At 53.9% G+C, this 17,754-nt stretch overlaps 2 protein-coding genes across 12 annotated transcripts; one reads left to right on the top strand and one right to left on the bottom strand.

Moving 5' to 3' along the window:
* The first annotated feature begins 5,044 nt into the window (after positions 1-5,044).
* Positions 5,045-13,350, top strand: SLC1A5 (solute carrier family 1 member 5). Its single transcript, XM_027846043.1, has 8 exons — positions 5,045-5,761; positions 9,026-9,068; positions 9,169-9,216; positions 10,832-10,998; positions 11,156-11,389; positions 11,770-11,964; positions 12,216-12,350; positions 12,524-13,350. The coding sequence occupies exons 1-8, from the start codon at positions 5,226-5,228 to the stop codon at positions 12,762-12,764; spliced, it is 1,599 nt and encodes a 532-aa protein (XP_027701844.1). The 5' UTR covers positions 5,045-5,225; the 3' UTR covers positions 12,765-13,350.
* A 215-nt stretch (positions 13,351-13,565) lies between these two features.
* FKRP (fukutin related protein) lies at positions 13,566-17,746 on the bottom strand. Of its 11 annotated transcripts, none has more exons than XM_027845842.1 (3): positions 17,286-17,746; positions 15,453-16,943; positions 13,566-15,255 (listed from the first exon to the last, which is right to left on the bottom strand). In XM_027845842.1, the coding sequence occupies exon 3, from the start codon at positions 15,212-15,214 to the stop codon at positions 13,718-13,720; it is 1,497 nt and encodes a 498-aa protein (XP_027701643.1). In that variant the 5' UTR covers positions 15,215-15,255; positions 15,453-16,943; positions 17,286-17,746; the 3' UTR covers positions 13,566-13,717. The 11 variants fall into 11 exon arrangements, with proteins under 11 accessions (XP_027701643.1, XP_027701646.1, XP_027701647.1 ...); XM_027845845.1 differs by having other exon boundaries at positions 15,453-16,153; XM_027845846.1 differs by having other exon boundaries at positions 15,453-16,150.
* Between the last annotated feature and the right edge of the window lie 8 nt (positions 17,747-17,754).

Genomic DNA, 17,754 nt, shown 5'->3' with positions numbered 1-17,754 from the left:
TAAGTCTATCAAAGTTAGTCATCCCATAATGTGGCTGTTACTGTGTGCAGTGTTCTCCTGGTTCTGCTCATTTCACTCAGCATCAGTTCATATAAATATTTCCAAGTTTTTCTGAAGTCCTCCAGATCATTTTCATATAGCATAATAGTAATCCATTACATTCATATACCACAACTTATCCAACCATTCCCCAGTTGATGGGCATCCCCTCAATTTCCAATTCTTTGCCACCACAAAAAGAGCTGCTATAAATATTTTTGTACAGTGGGTCCTTTCCCCTTATTTATGATCTCTGGGATACAGCCCTAGAAGTGCTATTGCTGGGTCAAAGGGTATGCACAGTTTTATAGCCCTTTGGACATAATTCCAAATTGCTCTCCAGAATGACTAGATCAACCACAGACATTTCTTAATCACCTACTATGTCCTAAGCACAAGGACCAGAGTGAAACAGTCTCTGTCTTCAAAGAGCTTATAGTCTAAGGAGGGGGTGACTTGTATGCACACAAGGGGACCCAGAGTACGAAGGAAATGAATCCAAGGTAGTTTTTGTAGGGAGGCCATCAGGGGATCAGGAAATGTAGAAGGTGGTACTTGAGCTGAGACTCAAGGTAACTGTGGATTCCGGGAGATGGAAATGAGGAGGGAGTGAATTCCATGTCTGGCGGACCACCAGGGCAAAGGCTTGGGAGATGGGAGATGGAATACAGTGGCTGCTCACTGAGCTTTAGAATCCTGGTGTTTTAAGAGTTGGGGTAACCGACCACATGACTAATACGGAAATATATTTTGTGTGATTGCATATGTATAACCTATATGAAATTGCTTGTCGGCTCAGGGAGGGGAGAGAGGAGGGAGAGAATTTGGAACTCAAAACTGTAAAAAACAAACGTTAAAATTGTTCTTATATATAATTGGGGAACATGTTATTCAAAGAAAAACGTTGGGGTGACCAATCAGTGGAGAAGGCTGATTTGAGTCCAAGGCTGGGGAGAGAGGGAGGGAGGGAGGTGACAAGCATTAAAATATTTAGCTCTGAATATGTGGCAGTCAACTCTGTGAATATAAATACCAGCAAAAAGAAAGTCTTGTTAGCTTATGTGCTAATGGCGGAAGACAAACCACAAAAGGGATTTGGAAAGATGAGGCTGGTGGTGGAGAGAGCTCCCCAGATCCTGGAGTATACTGGTATTTAACAACTGTGTCTCGAGGGGAGAAAATGTACTCTGGACACACTTTTAAGTTTAATCTATTTTATTTCTTAAGGCTAGAAATCAGCCAAACAATAAATTGAGCCCAATTGGCTCAAGCCAGTCTGAGCTGGCTCCAGGGGTGAAGAGCCAGCCTTAGACTCAAGATGCCTTAGGCTCAGGTCCTCCAGACACAAAGTGTATGACTTTAAGAAAGTAACAACCTCCCAGGTGCCCCAGGTACCTCTGGAGGTCTCGAAATGAAATCATAGTTCAGCACCAAAAAGATTTTTTTTTTTTTTAATGAGCTAAGAGTTAGAAGAAGGAAATGGCAAAACACTCCAGTATCTCTGCCAAGATAACCCCAAATGGGGTCATGGAGAGTTGGACATGACTAAAAAAAATGCCTCAACAACATCAACAACAAAGAGGCTGGAATAGAAATCAATCGATGCCCACTTATTAAGTGCCTACTGTCTGGGCATACAAAGGAAAAAATATCCAAGCCCCTCCCCCTCCTGGAGCTTAGATTCTACCGAGCTTGCTCTGGGAGCCTGTAGGGGCCAGGAGTAAAGATGGAACGGAGAGCTGGGATGAAGCCAGAGACCCTACGGAGGAGGATGGGGAAAAACCTTATCGGGATGCTTTAGAACAGAGACGAAAGTGGAAAGGAAACTTGGAGTATTTGTATTCTGTACATATGCATATCATCCCTGGGTATGGTGGACCTAGGGGTAATTCTGCTCAGGACCTTTCTGGGTAGCTCCTGGGAGGCTCACAAGCTTGGAAATCTACCTAGAATGAATACCTCTTCGAGCTTGAGGAATTTCCTTCCTTTGGTTGATTGTAAACTCTTAGAAAGCACTATGTGTATCCTGGTTATCTTCCTTCTCTTAGGAGTTACAGCTTTTTAAAAAAAAATTTTTTTTAAAGGTAACAGCTGTAAAAACTGCAAAGACCTTTTTATACATTCTGATTGGATCTTCACAACAACCCCATCAGGTGTATCCTATTATCCCCATTTTAAAGATGAGGAAACTGTTCCAGGAAACCTTTCCTGGTCCTCCCCAGCTACTAACGCCTTCCCTTCAGGTTGCCTTACACTTCCTCTGTACATATCTTATATGAATCTAGTTATTTACGTGTTGACTCCCCCTTTAAAATGTGAGTGCCTCAATTTGAATATTAGAGGTCATACTATAAAAAAGAATTGGAAGAGAAGCAAGTCATATTGCTTTCACAGTTACAGGTAGAAGTATTCTTAAACAAGCTATAGAGGCAATTACAAGCGATAAAATACAGCTAATTTTGATTACGTGAAATTGAAAAGCTTCTGCACAACCAAAATCAATGCATCCAGGATAAGAAGGAAATCCATTGAATGGGGAAAAAAACCTTCATATCATATTTCTAATATAAGGATTCAATATCCGAGAGACAGAACTGACAGAAGACCAAAATAAGACCAAAATCCATTCTCCAATAGATGTGGTGAAAAGATAAGGACAAACAGTTCTCAAAAGAATTACAAACTATTAGGCACTCTATAAAAGAATGCTCCAAATCACTAAAAGAGATTGACTCAAAAAATCAAAAGAGGGGCAGCTAGGTGGTTCAGGGGATAGCACTTCAGCCTTGCAGTCAGAAGGACCTGAGTTCAAATCCGACCTCAGACACTTGACTTTTACTAGCTGTGTGACCCTGGGCAAGTCACTTAACCCGGATTGCCTCACCAAAAAGCAAAAACAAAACAAAACAAAAGAACCCTTGTCATTTCCCATCCTACTACTTTCCTGGATCTCACAATTTCCAGCACCTCATTGTCCTGCAAGATCAATCAACTATATAAGTGATATCTCTTTGGGTCACTTCTTACCCTGATTGTAGGACTTTTTCATTCCCTCCACCCCTAAGCTAGGTACTGTCCTCCCCACAACCCCACCCCCTGAACTTCTTTTTAGCCGTCTTTTCCCATTACATTATAAATTCCTTGAAGGCAGGGACTCTCATGTCATTTTTTTGTATCCCTAGCAATTTAACACAGGGTCTAGCACAAAGTCGGTGTTTCATGTCCAGACTCTGTAACCTGGAAGTTTCACCTTCCACACAGCAAAACGGGAAATGACAAAGTCAATGGTGAAAGGGTTGTGAAAAGATATGCACACTAATGCATTGTTGGTGGAGCTGTAGATACTAGTATAAATATTTTGGAAAGCATTTTCAAATTAGGCAAATAAATTGACCAAAACGTCCAAACCCTTTGACCCAGAGGTTCCATTATTACGCATATATGCCAGGGATAATTGATAAAAAGAATGTTCCCACAGACACCAAAATATTTATAGCAGCACTTTTGGTGATAGCAAAGAACTGGAAACAAAGTTGATTCCCACGGCCTGGGGAATGGCTGAACGAATTGTGGTTCGTTTATACGATGGAATATTATTGTGCAGCAAGAAATTAAAAAAATATGATGAGTACCAGGAATTATGAAGACCTAAATGAAGTGAAGCAAGTGGAGATGTCACAAAACAAAAGCAAACTTCTGTCCCCAAATCACCAAGAAGAGCTATGATGAAGACACCTCCCCCATTCCTCGGCAGAAGCTTGGATAGGTGTGTCCACTGGCATGGAATGACATGAATTGTTATATTTACAATTTTTATGGTATTCATCTGCTGTGCAGATTTTTTCTCTTTTAAAAATTCCTAGTTATATGGGATGGCTCTCTTGGAAGGGAGTAGGAGGGATACAGGGAATGTAAGTGATTTGTAAGAGCAAAAAAGATCGCTTCAATTCATCTCAATAAGAAAAAAAGGAATAGGAGCTCCTTGATGGTAGGGACTGTTTTTGCCTTTCGTTGTAACTCCAGTACTTAGCACAGAGCCTGGTACATAGGAAGCGCTTAATGAATGCTTGTTGACTGACTGAGGCCCAGAAAGGCCAAGCGACCTGCCTAAAGCCACAGAGGCATCCGGAAATTTGGACCCGGTCTTCCCACCTCCAAATCCAGCGTGGAAGGAACCAGGCCGATTTACCCTAGGCAGGGTTTCAGGAGTGTTCCTTGCCCCGCGGCCCTCAAGGTTGCCTCAGCTCGCTCTCCCCAGGACCCCTCGAGCCTCCCCAGCTCCATTCTCTCCAGCATCCTTCACGGCTCCCTAATGTCTCCTCTCCCCAGGACCCCCCGAGGCTGCCCAGGTCCGTTCTCTCCAGCATCCTTCACGGCTCCCTAATGTCTCCTCTCCCCACGACCCTCGAGGCTCCCCAACATCCCTTTCCCTAGAGTCTCGAGTGGCCCCCCTCGGCCCTTCCCCCCGCTTTGTCGGTTCCACGTGTGCAGGTGGAGAGGACCCTTGGACTGGGGAGCGGTTGGGGGCCGTTGCGGACCAGCTGGTGCTTCTGGCGGGAAAGCCTCCGGCTCTCGCCCCTCCACCTCCCCCGCCGAGCCCCCAGAAGCCCCGCCCCACGCATTGATTTCCTCTCCTCCTCCCTCCGCTCCAAGCCCAGAAGTCGAGTCCAGGCTCGGAGAGGGAGTGGGCGGGCGCCGGTCGCTCCTCGGCCAATCGGCGCCCCCCGGGCTCAGGGCCCCGCCCCACGCGAGTAGGGGCAGGCCTCCCGGGCGGGGCAGGGCCGTGGGCGGTCTCGTGTCCTCAGTTTAATCCCCTCGCTTCCGTTGGCCGGGCTCACAGACACGCCGAACGCCGGCTCCCGCGCCCTTGCCCGACGGTAGCCTTGCAGCGGCCGACGCGGGTCCCCCAGCACGGGCTGGCCGTCCAGGGGCCGAGGCTCTCCTCGGGACCCAAGCTCCCGCTGACCACAGGACGCCGAAGGACCCCGGCGCTGGGCTAGCGGAGCGCAAGAAGGGGACAGAAGGAGCCGCGAGGCGCCGACCCCGGAGAAGAAGCCCGCGAACTCCGGCGCCGGGCTCGCCTCTCCCGAGGGCTGAGCCGTCCGGCCTCGCTGACCTCCAAGGCTCTCCGGACCCCGCCGATCCCTCCTCGGCGCCCGGCCCCGAGAGAACCCCCGGGGGCAGAGATGGTGGCCGAGGGGGCCCCCAGCAGCCTCAAGCGGGGCGCGGCCAACGGCCCGGCAGCGGGTCCCGGCGCGGAGCCCCCCGGCGCGGAGCCCCCGGGCTGCGGCGGCCGCAGGGGGCGGCGGGTGCGCTCGTGCCTGCGCGCTAACCTGCTGGTGCTGCTGACCTTGGCCGGAGTGGTGGCCGGAGCGGCCGTGGGGCTGGCCGTGGCGCGCTGGGCGCCGCGCCTGAGCCCGGCGCACCGGGTGGCCTTCTCGTTCCCTGGAGAGCTGCTGCTGCGCCTGCTGCGCCTCATCATCCTGCCGCTGGTGGTGTGCAGCCTGGTGGGCGGCGCCGCCAGCCTGGACCCGGCCTCGCTCGGCCGCATGGGCGGCTGGGCGCTGCTCTTCTTCCTGCTTACCACGCTGCTGGCCTCGGCGCTGGGCGTCGGGCTGGCCTTCGCGCTGCGCCCCGGCGTGGGCACCAAGGCCCTGGAGGCGCAGGACGCGCAGCTGCCCCAGACCAAGGAGGTGCTCGACTCCTTCCTGGACCTCTTCAGGTACCCGGCCCACCGAGGGCTCCACGTGGTGCGGCCCGATGTCACGTGGTGCCCGGATGTGGGGCCACCCCCCCCCCCCATCTGTCCACTGGGTGAGCTGGCCGCCTCCTCCCCTTCCCCATCGGCCGGAGGTCGGCCGGAGGCAGTGGTCCTCAGTCCGGGGAGTTTGGCCGAGGGGAAGCAAGAAAAACCTAGCCCTCTCCCCCCCACCCCCACCCCCTCGGCGCCCAAGCCCCGTCCCGGCCATCAGCGGAGGATTGACGGACCAGACTGCGCTCCCTGCTCCATATCCCAGGCATCAGGCCGGGCCTCTCTTTGCCCTGTTTCCCGGTCCCAAGCCTCTTTTGTACTTTGCTTCTCTTTGGTGGGTTTTCTGATGCTTTCCACCTAGTGGGCGCCTTTGGGGAGGCAGGAGCTTTTGCCTCTAACCCACTTATATGGGGTAAACATGCCACTCTTGACTCCCAGTTAGCTCAGCTTCGGGGGACCCCGCCCCCAGCTTCCAGCTGAAAAGCCATGCCCATTCCCGTCTGGGGATCTGGGATTTTGAGTGGACAGCTGTGTCCAGATATGTTCCCTCCACCACCCCCGAGCTGATGATTCAGTATTTCTGTTTAGGGAAATGGAATGTTTGATTGGAACGATCTGAGACCATGAGCAATCCACTTAACCTTTCTGTGCCTCAGTTCTTCTGCTGTGAAGGGAAGAGCTCCCCCTCGAGGGGTCCCCTTTCTGTCCTGCATCTCCAGTCCGATTTGTAAGGAGAGGGAAGCCGAGGTTCGGTGGACAGTACCTTATGACTGTCAGCTATTGGCTGAGCCAGGGCCAATCAGGGCTAGCAATGGGGGGGAGCTCCCTATCTCCTGATCCCTAGCTTGGGGGGGATAGAGGTCGTACGGAAGAGGAGGGGGAGGGGGAGGAGTAGGAACAGCTCTCCAACTCTCCATCTGAGAGATGAAGAAACAGCCCCAGTGATTGTCCATAAGCCATAGCTTGTAAACTGCAGAGTTGGGATTTTTGTGTCCCCAGTTCGGTGTGCTCTCTCCTTCCGAGGTTCTCTCTGCTGGGTGGTGCAGCTGATAGAGGTCTGGACCTGGAGGCAGGAAATCCTACCTCAGACACTTCCTAGTTGTGTGCCCCTGGGCAAGTCACTTAACCCAACCTCTGTCTGCCCGGGTTTTCTTGGCATAGGAATAATAACTACACCTACATTTCAGCATTCGTTGTCAGGATCAAATGGCATAATATTTGTACTTATCCCCTTTCCTTTCTCTGCTGTTGAACTTTTGGGACTGGGGATGGGCCCTGATTTCTCTGGGGCTGTGTTTGCTGTTGTGTTTACTTTGCTCAGTCAGGAGTCAGTGGGATGGGCAGATTGGGTAGGCCACTTCCTCCCCTTCTCCCACCCTACGCCAGGACGGGGAGATAACCCTAAAGATGGAAGGAAACCTCTTGCAATCCTCAGATAAGCCTTAACCTGTTGAGGAAGAAAAGTGAATTCAGGCAGTGAAGTGAGCCTCTCACCCTGGGGGTTGACATACCTGCCTCCTGGGGCCAGGTGATGCACAGACAGGCCCAATTTTCACACCCACTGGCCATTGGCTAGTACCCTTTTTTACTCCATACATACACTCTACTCTCATACAGGCAGAGGATTAATACCCCGACACATAGACACTTGAACCTGGCAGGGTGGGCACTTTTTTTCCCTCAGGGACTCAGCTACTCGATCCAGCACACACTCACACACACACACACACACACACACTCTCTCTCTGTCTCTCCCTCCCTCCCCCCTCCCTCCCTCTCTCTCTCTCTCTCTCTCTGTCTCCCCCACACCCCTTTTGCTTCTCCAAACAACTCTTGTCCTGACAATACCACAGCTACCGCTTGGGGTGATTAACACTTGCAACCTCTTCAATGTCTGTTTGAGTAACCGTCTGTCAGAGAACAGGTGCTACAGAGAGAGGAGGATGACCCACAGGGTGAAAGGGTGCTTGGTTCCCCCCGCAACCTGTGTATACAGCCTAACCATCTGTCTCTGAGTGTGTCGAGGGAAGGGTTGTTTTTTTTCTCCTATATGTAGCTTGCTCTAGGCCTGTCTCTGTTGAGTTATAGAAACACAAGTCTGTGCAAAAGGCATGCTTTGAGTGTTTATATGTACACACATATGTATGTCTTTTGGAAGAAGGGTGGGTTTCCTCCCATAGACTTGAGGGGAGGGCAGGATATTACCAGGAGTCATGAAAATTAGGTTTGCAGATGACAAATTCTCAAGTACCCAGGGCGTGGCCTTTGCCTACAGCTGAATTGGGGGTTCCTCCCTTTCCAGCCAGGTTACAGTTAATCAAGAGCTTGCAGGAGGGGCCCTTTCCTCAGGAGGGGCTCCCTGAGGCCCAGTAGAGGGGAGGGAGCTGGTAGAAGGCACACAGGGAGCAGCAGAGGGGATTGGAACCCAGCTCCTCTGATTTGCAATCCAGTGTATCTCTCTATCCAGAAAGACTCCTGTTTGGGCCATGCTAATGAAGCTGGCACCCTGATACCTCTCTCCCCTCCCCTTCTCTACCACAGACCCCACGTCTCTCATGCTCAGTAACCACAGGCCCACCTGCCTTGCGGTATAGGGATGCCAGGATGTTCAGTTTGCCAGCTGGTGGAGAGGGCCGGGGTGGGGTGGCACGAGAGTATCCAGGGAGGCCTCCCCCACCCTGTCTCAGAGAAAGGCCTTCCCTCCCCCTAAATGGACCTCCACATCTCTTGGGCTGCAGGGGACCTCCTGAGAACTGGAAAGGTTTGGGGGAAGAGAGCTGAGAACACAGTTGTCCCAGATTCTCTCCCTTCTGCCCCCTCCCCACCTTCCTCCTTTCCCTCCAGGCCTGGCTCCAACATGGAAGTATGGATGGGTTCTCCCTTTTTCTTTGCTGCCCCCAATCCTGAAGCCCGTGCAGAGCAGGATGCCTCTAAGAATGCCACAGCCTCTAACAGGCCTGCCCTCCCTACAGCTTCCACCCCCATGGTCAGAGGGAAGTGCTCGTTCTCAGCCTTCCCTTGTGGCCTTTCCCACCTCCTTTCCACTGGTGTTAAGGGCTCAGAGTCACCTGGGGAGTGAGAGAGCCAGGGCCAGGCCTCCTGCCCCACCCCACAGCTGAGCAACTGGGCAGAGACCTCTGGAGGGGTGGAAGGACACAAGGGTCAGGCTGCATGGGGAGGAGAATTTCTCCTTTCACTTCATCTAGTATTTAACTGTGTCTTGTGTTTTTACAGGAATATCTTTCCTGATAACCTGGTGTCGGCGGCTTTCCGCTCTGTAAGTCTTACTTAAGGGTTGAGGGAATGGGAGGGGAGAAGGGCCCGGAGTGAGCCTCAGGAAATAACCCTTCTTTTCTCCCTCATTCCTTTCACTTCAGTATTCCACCGAGTACAAGCTGAACGAGACCAATATGACCACGTGGAAGGTAATTTGGGGGGCTACTGCAGGGACAGGATCTCTCCTCTCTCTCCTCCTTCCCTCCCTCCCCTTCCTCTTTCCTTCCTCTCTCTTTCTCTTCCCTCCCTCTTTCCTTCCTTCCTCTCTCTTTCCTCCCTTCTTCTCTGTCCTCCTTCCCTCTCCTTCTTCCCTCTCTCTTCTTCCTCCCTCTTTCCCCTTCCTCCTTCTCTCTCCTCCCTCTCTCTCCTCCCTTCCTCTCTCCTCCCTCCCTCTCTCTCTTCCCTCCCTCTCTCCTTCCTCTCTCTCCTCCCTCCCTCTTTCCCTCCTCCCTTCCCCTCTCTTTTCCTCCACCCTACCCTTCGGCTGACTTTCCCAGTTCTTTTCCCAGTTCTCCTCCTCCAGTTGGCCCTCGACTAACCTTCCTAGTAATTATGAGGGGAGCAGAGTGAGGCAATTGAGAAAAGGGTCGTTTGGAGGGGAGTTAATGGGAAAGAACCATGTGACTTCTTTTCTGACCCTTGGAATTGTAATAGTGAGCAGCAGGAAAGGCCGAGCAGTCAGTAGGGGAGGGTGGCAGCAGCAGGGGGCCATGACCAGCCTGGATCCGGGTTAAGTCACTTCCACAAGCAGTATCTCTTAAGGCAGCTCTGTCTATCTGGCTTGGGGGTGGGGGTGGGGCGGGAGGGTTTCTAGGCAGTTCTAGCCTTTCCCTAAGATGCCTTGCCCTGTCAGTGCCCCCACGGGCAGGCCCTGTGCGTCCTGTCCTGTCTCTAATCCCTCCTTTGACCTCAGCTAGAATAATCTTGTGCGTGGATCTGATGTGGCCACTCTCTATTGCCGCCCGAGTCAAGTGCAGCCTTCCACACGTGGCCCTCAAGGCTCTCTGCAGTCCGGCATAACTTCACGTTGTTCTTCTCTAGCCAAAGTGGACTCGTCTCTGCTCTTGCCTCAGGCCCCTTTCTTTGCCTGAACTTTTCCCCAAATGCATTTTCTGCTCCTCTTGGCCTGTTTCCAAGGTGGGGATATACAACCTCCCAGAGGCCATATCTAGCCCAAGCCCTTGTTTTGTGGATAAGGATGTTGGGACTCAGGAAGGTGAGTGATTTGTCCAAGGTCACACAGGTAGTGAGAGTCCAGAGTGGGATTTCAGCCCATGTCTTCTGACTCCAGAGTTGCTGTTCCTTCCACTGAACCCCAGTGAAAATTTCCACCCATCCTTCAAAATGTAACTAGAATATCTCCTTCTCCAGGGAGGCTTCTTAGATTTTTCCCCCATGGATCTCCTGTAGAACTTCATTTTCTCTCTCTAATGGAGTTCTCCTGTGGTGCACACTGGATTGTGGATTCTAAGATAGAGTTGGAGTGAGAAAGACTTGGATTTGCATGCTGCCCTAGACACTTAATAGATCTGTGACCCTGGGCAAGTCACTACACTTCTCTGAGACTCAGTTTCTTTATCTGTAAAATGGGGGTGATAATGGCATCTTCCTCATAGGGTTGTTTTTCCATAAAGCGCTCTATAAGCATAAGCTGTTATTTAAACTTCGGCCCTCTCCCGACAGTGTTCTACACTCAGTAGGCACCTAACACATCTCTTTGTTTTGTCTTGACTTTCCCTGACAAATGTCTCCTCCCTGTCCTAGGAACCCATTGGGAGGGAAGTGGAGGGGATGAACATTCTGGGGCTGGTGGTGTTTGCCATGGTGCTTGGGGTCGCCCTTCGTAAGATGGGGGCAGAAGGGGAGCTGCTCATCTGCTTTTTCAACTCCTTCAATGAGGCCACGATGATAATGGTGTCCTGGATCATGTGGTAGGTCCCCAGGGAGTGCAGCCTTCTGGAGACAGGGACCCTCCCTTGGGGAAGCTGGCTCAGGGGCAGGGGGGTGGACATCCTGAGGCTGCGAGGGTGGGCCAGTGGGCGGCCTGAGTCCCCAGTTGAGGCGGAGGCCTCTTCTCCCTCACCTCAGGTACGCTCCCGTGGGCATCATGTTCCTGATTGCGGGCAAGATTGTGGAGATGGAAGATGTGGGCCGGCTCTTTGCCAGTCTGGGCAAATATGTCTGCTGCTGCATCCTGGGACATATCATCCATGGGCTGCTGGTGCTGCCTCTCATCTACTTTCTGATCACTCGCAAGAACCCTTACCGCTTCCTGTGGGGGATTGTGCCGGCCTTGGCCACCGCCTTTGGGACCTCCTCCAGGTACTGTGCCTAGGGAGCTGCCTTAGGCCTGGCTTGGACTACTCCTTCAAAGCCACCCTTTGAACAGGAAAGGCCTCAGAGAGACTGGTCTAGCTTCCTGATGCCTCCCGGCTCTTGGCTTACCACGTACTCTGATAACCCAGAGCCCCCTCCCTTGAGCCCTGAATCTTCCCATTCAGTTTCTCCCATTTAGCATCTCGCCTGAACTTGAGTGGGTCACATCTTTTCAGGCCTCAGTCACCTCCTTCCTAAAATGAAGGGATTGGCCTGGACCTGTCTCCCTCTAGTGAATTCCCTGAATTGGGGGTGGGGTAGCTTGGAGTAGAATCAAGTCGGTTGCACTGACCCCGTCCCACCCTGGTATCCTTTATCATCTCCAGCTCAGCAACGCTCCCACTGATGATGGAGTGTGTGGAGGAGAAAAACGGTGTCTCCAAACACATCAGCCGTTTCATCCTCCCCATCGGAGCTACGGTGAACATGGATGGCGCTGCCCTCTTCCAGTGTGTGGCTGCCGTCTTCATTGCCCAGTTAAACAATGTGCCCCTCAGATTCATCCAAGTCATCACAATCCTGTGAGCGGGGAGATGGGGAGGCTGGGTGCCCAGCAGGGGTGGGGTGCGGAGGATGGCTGAGGGCAGGGGGGCAGGGGATCAAGGCAAAGAGATCTGGCATGTGGAGCCAATGTAGATCAGGGCAGACTGAGATACATTAAAATGATTCAGAATGGGGGCAGGAGAGGTACCATGGGTGGGATGGGAGTGTGGACCTGGGACAAGTTGGGACGGGGGTTCCCCCTGACCTGTGAACTCATTCCGTTTGGCAGCATCACTGCCACAGCCTCGAGTGTGGGTGCAGCCGGCATCCCGGCAGGGGGTGTGCTGACCCTGGCCATCATTCTGGAAGCCATCAGTTTGCCCACCAAAGATATGTCCTTCATCCTGGCCGTGGACTGGCTAGTGTGAGTACTCTGGGCTCCTCTTTCTCCTACTCCCAAACTCTCAGGCTGAGTGTATTACATGGTTAGGGCAGGCGTTCCTGACTTGGTGGGAATGAGCCATGGGCGGGCCAACCCAGCCTCCAGCTGGCTCTCATCCCTCTTCCTCTTTCCTCTCCCCTCCACCCTGTTCCCAGGGACCGCTTCTGCACCATCATCAACGTGGAAGGGGATGCCTTCGGAGCTGGCCTGCTTCAGTGCTATGTGGACCACAATGAGGCAGGCCTGGCGAGTCTGGGGCCTGAGCTGGCAGAGGTCAAAGATGATGCCTCTGTGGTCCCCCCATCCCCTGAGGCCGACCCCCTCATTCTCAAGACAGTCAAGTTGGGTGGCCCTGCTGGGGATGCAAACACCTGTGAGAAGGAGTCGGTCATGTAGAGCCCCCAGCTCTACCCCAAGAGGAGGCTCCAGAAAGACATAAGACGATACTTTTTGGAAGGGGGTTCCTTCCCCACACTCCAGTGGCACGGGTGCACTAGCCCTCCTTTTCTGGGCTACGGAAGCAGTTTGCTGCTGCTGGGGAGGGTCAGTTCAAACCCATGGCCTATCTCCCCCAGTCTCTGGGGAGTGGGGAATGTCCCCTTTGGGACCCTGACTGGTTGTATTCTGAAGGTAGCTTCGAGGGTCCAGAGAAAGGGCTGGACTGACAGATGGGCACTTACTTCTAGCTAACTTTTTGCTGCCTGGGGACCCCAAGTCGGACAGTTCGGCTCCCCTTGCTGACCAAAGTTCTTGGTGTCTTCTCCCACCTACCTCCACACCCTTTTCAGGCAAAGTGTGCGTGTTCTCTGTGCCCCGTCCTCAGGACACACTGTTCTGGCCCCTGGTCTTGGGCTGTCAGAGCCAGAGTGACAGCGGCATCTGAGAGCTGGGAGGAAGGGGGCAGAACTCTGGCCCCCAGCCTATTCCCTAGTGAGGTTGGGGAGGGGTGTGGTCCAAGCAATAAATGTGTGTCTAACCATTCTGAGGCTCGTGTGCTATCTTGGGGAGACCTATCAGAGGACAGAGCCTTCTGGGCCCTCTGGAGCTGGAGGGCAGGAAAGAGGGAAGAGCAAGGACTCGTGGCATGGGGTGGTAGGGAGTACCATTCCGAGGTCTTGAGCTGACCTCCAAGGCCACAGGAATTGGGGGAGAGTGCCACCTGGTGGTCAATGGGATCCATGAACCACATAGCACACAGTCTGGGCCGGCCCAGTAGCAGGGGGTCTTTTATTGCTACCCTTGCTGAGTGCCCCTCCCCATGACCCCCGGCGTTCCTGGACAGCCTCGATCTTCTCCATGCAGGACAGAGAGCTGGTCTGGCACCGAGCAGCCACCAACTCCCCAACGCGTCACCCGCTGCCCGTCAGGCTCCTGAGGGCTGGATTGGGGTATTCTGGGTTCTCGATGGCGCCGGGCCCGAACTTCAGCTCCAAGAAGCGGCGGTAGTTGTTGGGGGCCTGGGCCAAAAAGCCGGCAAACTGAAGCGGCACCAGCGGGTGGAGGAAGTGCTCGGGGAACTCCACGTCCTGGCGGTGGTCGAGCCACGTGTCCTTGGTCATGACGCCGTTCCGGGGGTAGAAGGGCCACAGGTCCACGTGGAGGTGGTTGGTCTCGCTGTACTGAACCCGGAAGAAGTCTCCCTCCACAGCTTTCTCCCACACGAAACCTCGCTCGTCCACCACCGAGCCCACCTCAGCCCCCCGCAGCTGTTCACAGTTGGCCACGTCCTCGAGGTAGATGCCCAGGTCGACGTCATAGTCCCAAGGGATGATGTCACCGTGCCGCGCCGCTCCCAGCAGGCTCCCCCCTTCCAGCCAATAGCGCACCCGGGCAGCCTCGAGGACGCCGATGACGTGCCGGGCGGTCTCGCGGAGGGCCTGCAGGCAGCAGGGGGGCGTCCAGCGGCCCTCGTAGAGGTAGGAAGGAGTGTCGCCTACCACCGTGTCGAAGCACCTGGCCGTCTCCTTGCCACAGCCGAACCACTCCTGCCTCCCGCCCTCCCAGCTGACCAGCCGCACGCCCAGCGTCCGCAGCAGTGCGTCGCGCCGGGCACGGCCTTCCTTCTCGGCCTTCCAGCGGGCGTGGGCTGTGGCCAAGGGAGGCTGCCGGGCAGGGGCAAAGGGCAGGTCTAGGAGGCGCACAGACCAGCCTCGGACTGAGGTCTGAAGGAAGAGGCTAGTGCTCATGGGCCGGGCGAGGGGTGCGGAGAGGTTAAAGAGATCCCGCGTCCTGACCACCACCACTACCTCTCCATCCAGGGCATCACAGAAGGGAGGGTCGGGGGCTGGTCCGTAGCTGGCTGTCCACTCACGCAGATTCACCTCCAGCGCCAGGCAGTGGGGGGGGTTTGCTGTTGCCACGGGTGCAGCCACCAGTCGGGCATGGGTGTTTTTCAGCTCCTCTGCCATGCGCTGGAGCTGCCCAGGGGACTCTGCCCTCGTACCATCAGGCACCAGGGCCACAAACTCCGTGTCCACATAAGTTTCTGGCTGGGAAGCAGCAGCTGGCCGATCGAGGGAAGGCTGAAGCAGGGCCAGCCGGACGTTAGGAATGGCAGGCAGGGCTAAGGGCGGGTAGGGGAGAGTGTCAGCGGCCACAACGATGGGCTGGGTGGGATCATGGTGCAGGAAGGAGGCCACCACCTCGGGCACAGCGTTGTCAAAGGCTTCAAATTCCCGGATGAGCACGGTGACCCGAGAGTCTGGGGCCGAGTGCGGAAGTCGGGGGAGCCGGACTGCCCGGCCCCCCCGCCGGCGCTGCTGCTGGAGCCGCGACACATAGAAGAAGACAAGGAGGTTGAGGGTAATGGCGGCCGCCAGTGCGACCTGGCATCGGGTAAGACGCATCTGGCTTTTGGAAGTGGGGCTGGCCCCAGGATTCTGGCAGCCTGTGTGGGTTTGGGAGGTGGGGAAAGGCAGGGAGGCGTTGAGGCTTACACCCCCAAGACATCCCCTCCTCCTCCACTCCCTCCCTCCCTTCTCCACAATGTATAGCACCCCCCTGCACTGACTTCCACCCTCCCACTTCCCTTCTTGAAGAGAGAAGGGGCCTAACATTGAGAGCTGGAAGGACCCTGAAGCTCACCTAGTCCAAACTCCTCATTTTACAGAGGAAGAAACTGAGGCTTGAGAGGGTGATTACGATTAGTTCATGGTGCCTTCCAATTCTTCTGTTCCCACTATACGCACTCCCTGTTCCACTCGACACTTCTTTCTGTCCTGGTGATAAACAGCTCAGGCAGCTTCTGCTGAACCAACTGAAGACCTTGTCTCTTGAAGAGGACAAATCCTTCTCCAGACCCCCTCCACCCCCCCTCCCCCACCTGGGCTCAGCCTGGACCATCACAGAGCAGAGGGGCTGGGAGCTGTCTCACACCATCTCATACTTGGACCATCACACACATAGGAAACCTGCTTTTTTCTGTCTCTACTCTGCCTTCAAACAGATCTGCTTTGAGTCCCACACATGCTAGGACTTCAGTTTTCCTATCTGTGGGATACGGGGTCAACCCTGCTTCTCTACTCAGACTGAGTGCTGCCCCCTTTCTCTCTCTCCACTCTGGAAGAGCCCCAAGTTCCCCTCAAGGAAGCTGTGGGGCCTGCATCTCCCACCTTCCCTGGCCTTAGGCTCTGGGGCTAAGGCCCCTAGGGTCTAAGAGAATGACTCAGTGCTCACCCTAAGCCCTAGGGGCAGCACTTCTGAGAAAGCAGTGAATGGAACCAGTGGGCAGTAAGAGTCCAAGTCTGGATGATGCAGGGTAAGCCTCAAGTTTCCATGTAAGACTGCTGAAAGGAAAGGGCTTAGCTCAGAAGTGTTCTGTAACCTTGAAACATCATGGAAATTTGAGTTGCTGTTCCATTAGACTCTTGTCTCACTGGAACTGGATTCAGGTGGACAGGAGGTACTCAATAAATACTTGGACCTAAAGGAGGGTCTGTATCATTGTTGGCAACCTGGGCTCCCCTCTACCCCGTGCCCTCCGTGTCCAAGACCAGACTGGTCCTAACAGGTTAAGCTAGCGCAAGGAAGCTTTCCACTTCCTGTCTTTCTTCTCCCCAGCAACCCCCCCCCCAAAAAAAACCCAAAACCTAACCAAACCAAACAACCTCCTTTCCAGACCTTGAGTTCTATCAAGCCTGGTTAGTCAGGGACATGGGCGTTTAAAAGCCTCATAGAAGGATGCAGCACCATACAGTGGCAAGCTCACTGACTATGGGGCCTGAGTTCAAATCTTCCCAATAACCCATTGTACTCCTCTGGCCTCAGGCTCCTCAGCTGTAAAGGGAGGGAGGCTGGGTTTGGAGGTCCCCTCTGGCCCTAATAACAGTATCCTATGACCACTGAGTCCAACCCTGTCATTTTACTGATAAGGAGACTGAGGCATAGGAAGGGAAGGATTCTGGGCAAAGCTGTAAGAGCAGTGGGCAGCAGCCTCTCTTCTGTGAACAGCCTATAGACATAAAGGTTTGCCCCCATTGGGAGCAAGGCCCTGGGCTGGGTGCAGGGGGGGGTGGGGTGGCAGGAGGAACCCTGAGAAGGATAAGGCATAGTCCTCATTCTCTCTGGAAGTTCAGTCTAGGAGGGAGACAAGACAGACACAGATAACTACTATACCAGTATATTGCTGGTTCGAGAAGGGATATTAGACGTCATCTCCAAGGCCCTGGTTGCAATCCTAGCTCTGACCCTGACTTCCTGTGTGCCCTTACGAAAAGTCCCTTCCTTTCTCTGGGCCTCAGTTTCCCCATCTGTAAATGGGATGTTCTGGTTCTCTGCTGGTCTAGGATTCTGAGAAATGAGTGTGGGCATCTGGGTGGAAGGGGAGTGACCCACCCTAGGTCCCATTCCATCCCAGTTTCTATTCTAGCCCAGTAGGCAATCTCAAAGCCCCCCAAGGTAGGGGGCCCTAGAGCTTACCTTTTTAGGAGAGAGGTATATAGAAATCCCCAAGGCTGATTGCTTTTCCTGCTGAGGGGTTAGGGAGGGAAAAAAGGTTGAATTAGATTTGGCTTTGGGACCCCTTTCAGGGGACTGGCATCTCACCAAATGGCATAGCTGCACAGCTTTGACACCTCCCCCTCCTCAGTGGTATATCCCAGTGAAAGGTAGAGCTGTCCCTTTGAAACGGGCAGGACTGCTTGTCTTCCTTTCTCAAGGAGGGACAGTGAATGGGGGAGGGGAATGAGTTGGCCTCTCCTTAAAAGGGGTGGAGTAACCACTGGCACCTTGGAACTCCTTCCCCCTGCATCTGTCTAGATTTAGGAAAGGGGTGAGTGAAAAAGAGGCAGCCTTATGTTCAGCAACCATAGCAACCTGCCTCCCTCCTCCCAACTGCAAACCCATAAGTTCCCATCAAGCACGGCATCCCATCCCCGGGTAGGTATGG

Source organism: Vombatus ursinus, unplaced genomic scaffold (assembly GCF_900497805.2).
Source record: "Vombatus ursinus unplaced genomic scaffold, bare-nosed wombat genome assembly UNPS02015030.1, whole genome shotgun sequence".
NCBI lineage: Eukaryota > Metazoa > Chordata > Mammalia > Diprotodontia > Vombatidae > Vombatus > Vombatus ursinus.
The sequence above is the reverse complement of the archived record's forward strand: the minus strand, read 5'-3'. Positions and strand labels throughout refer to the sequence as shown.

What these genes read in the sequence shown, in the direction of transcription:
- SLC1A5 (XM_027846043.1), top strand. Translation starts at nt 5,226, where the DNA reads ATGGTGGCCGAGGGGGCCCCCAGCAGCCTCAAGCGGGGCGCGGCCAAC. An exon ending in GCCTTTGGGACCTCCTCCAG is followed by an intron (nt 11,390 to 11,769) that starts GTACTGTGCCTA and finishes TATCATCTCCAG; the next exon opens with CTCAGCAACGCTCCCACTGA. An exon ending in ATCCAAGTCATCACAATCCT is followed by an intron (nt 11,965 to 12,215) that starts GTGAGCGGGGAG and finishes TCCGTTTGGCAG; the next exon opens with CATCACTGCCACAGCCTCGA.
- FKRP (XM_027845842.1), bottom strand. Translation starts at nt 15,214, where the DNA reads ATGCGTCTTACCCGATGCCAGGTCGCACTGGCGGCCGCCATTACCCTC.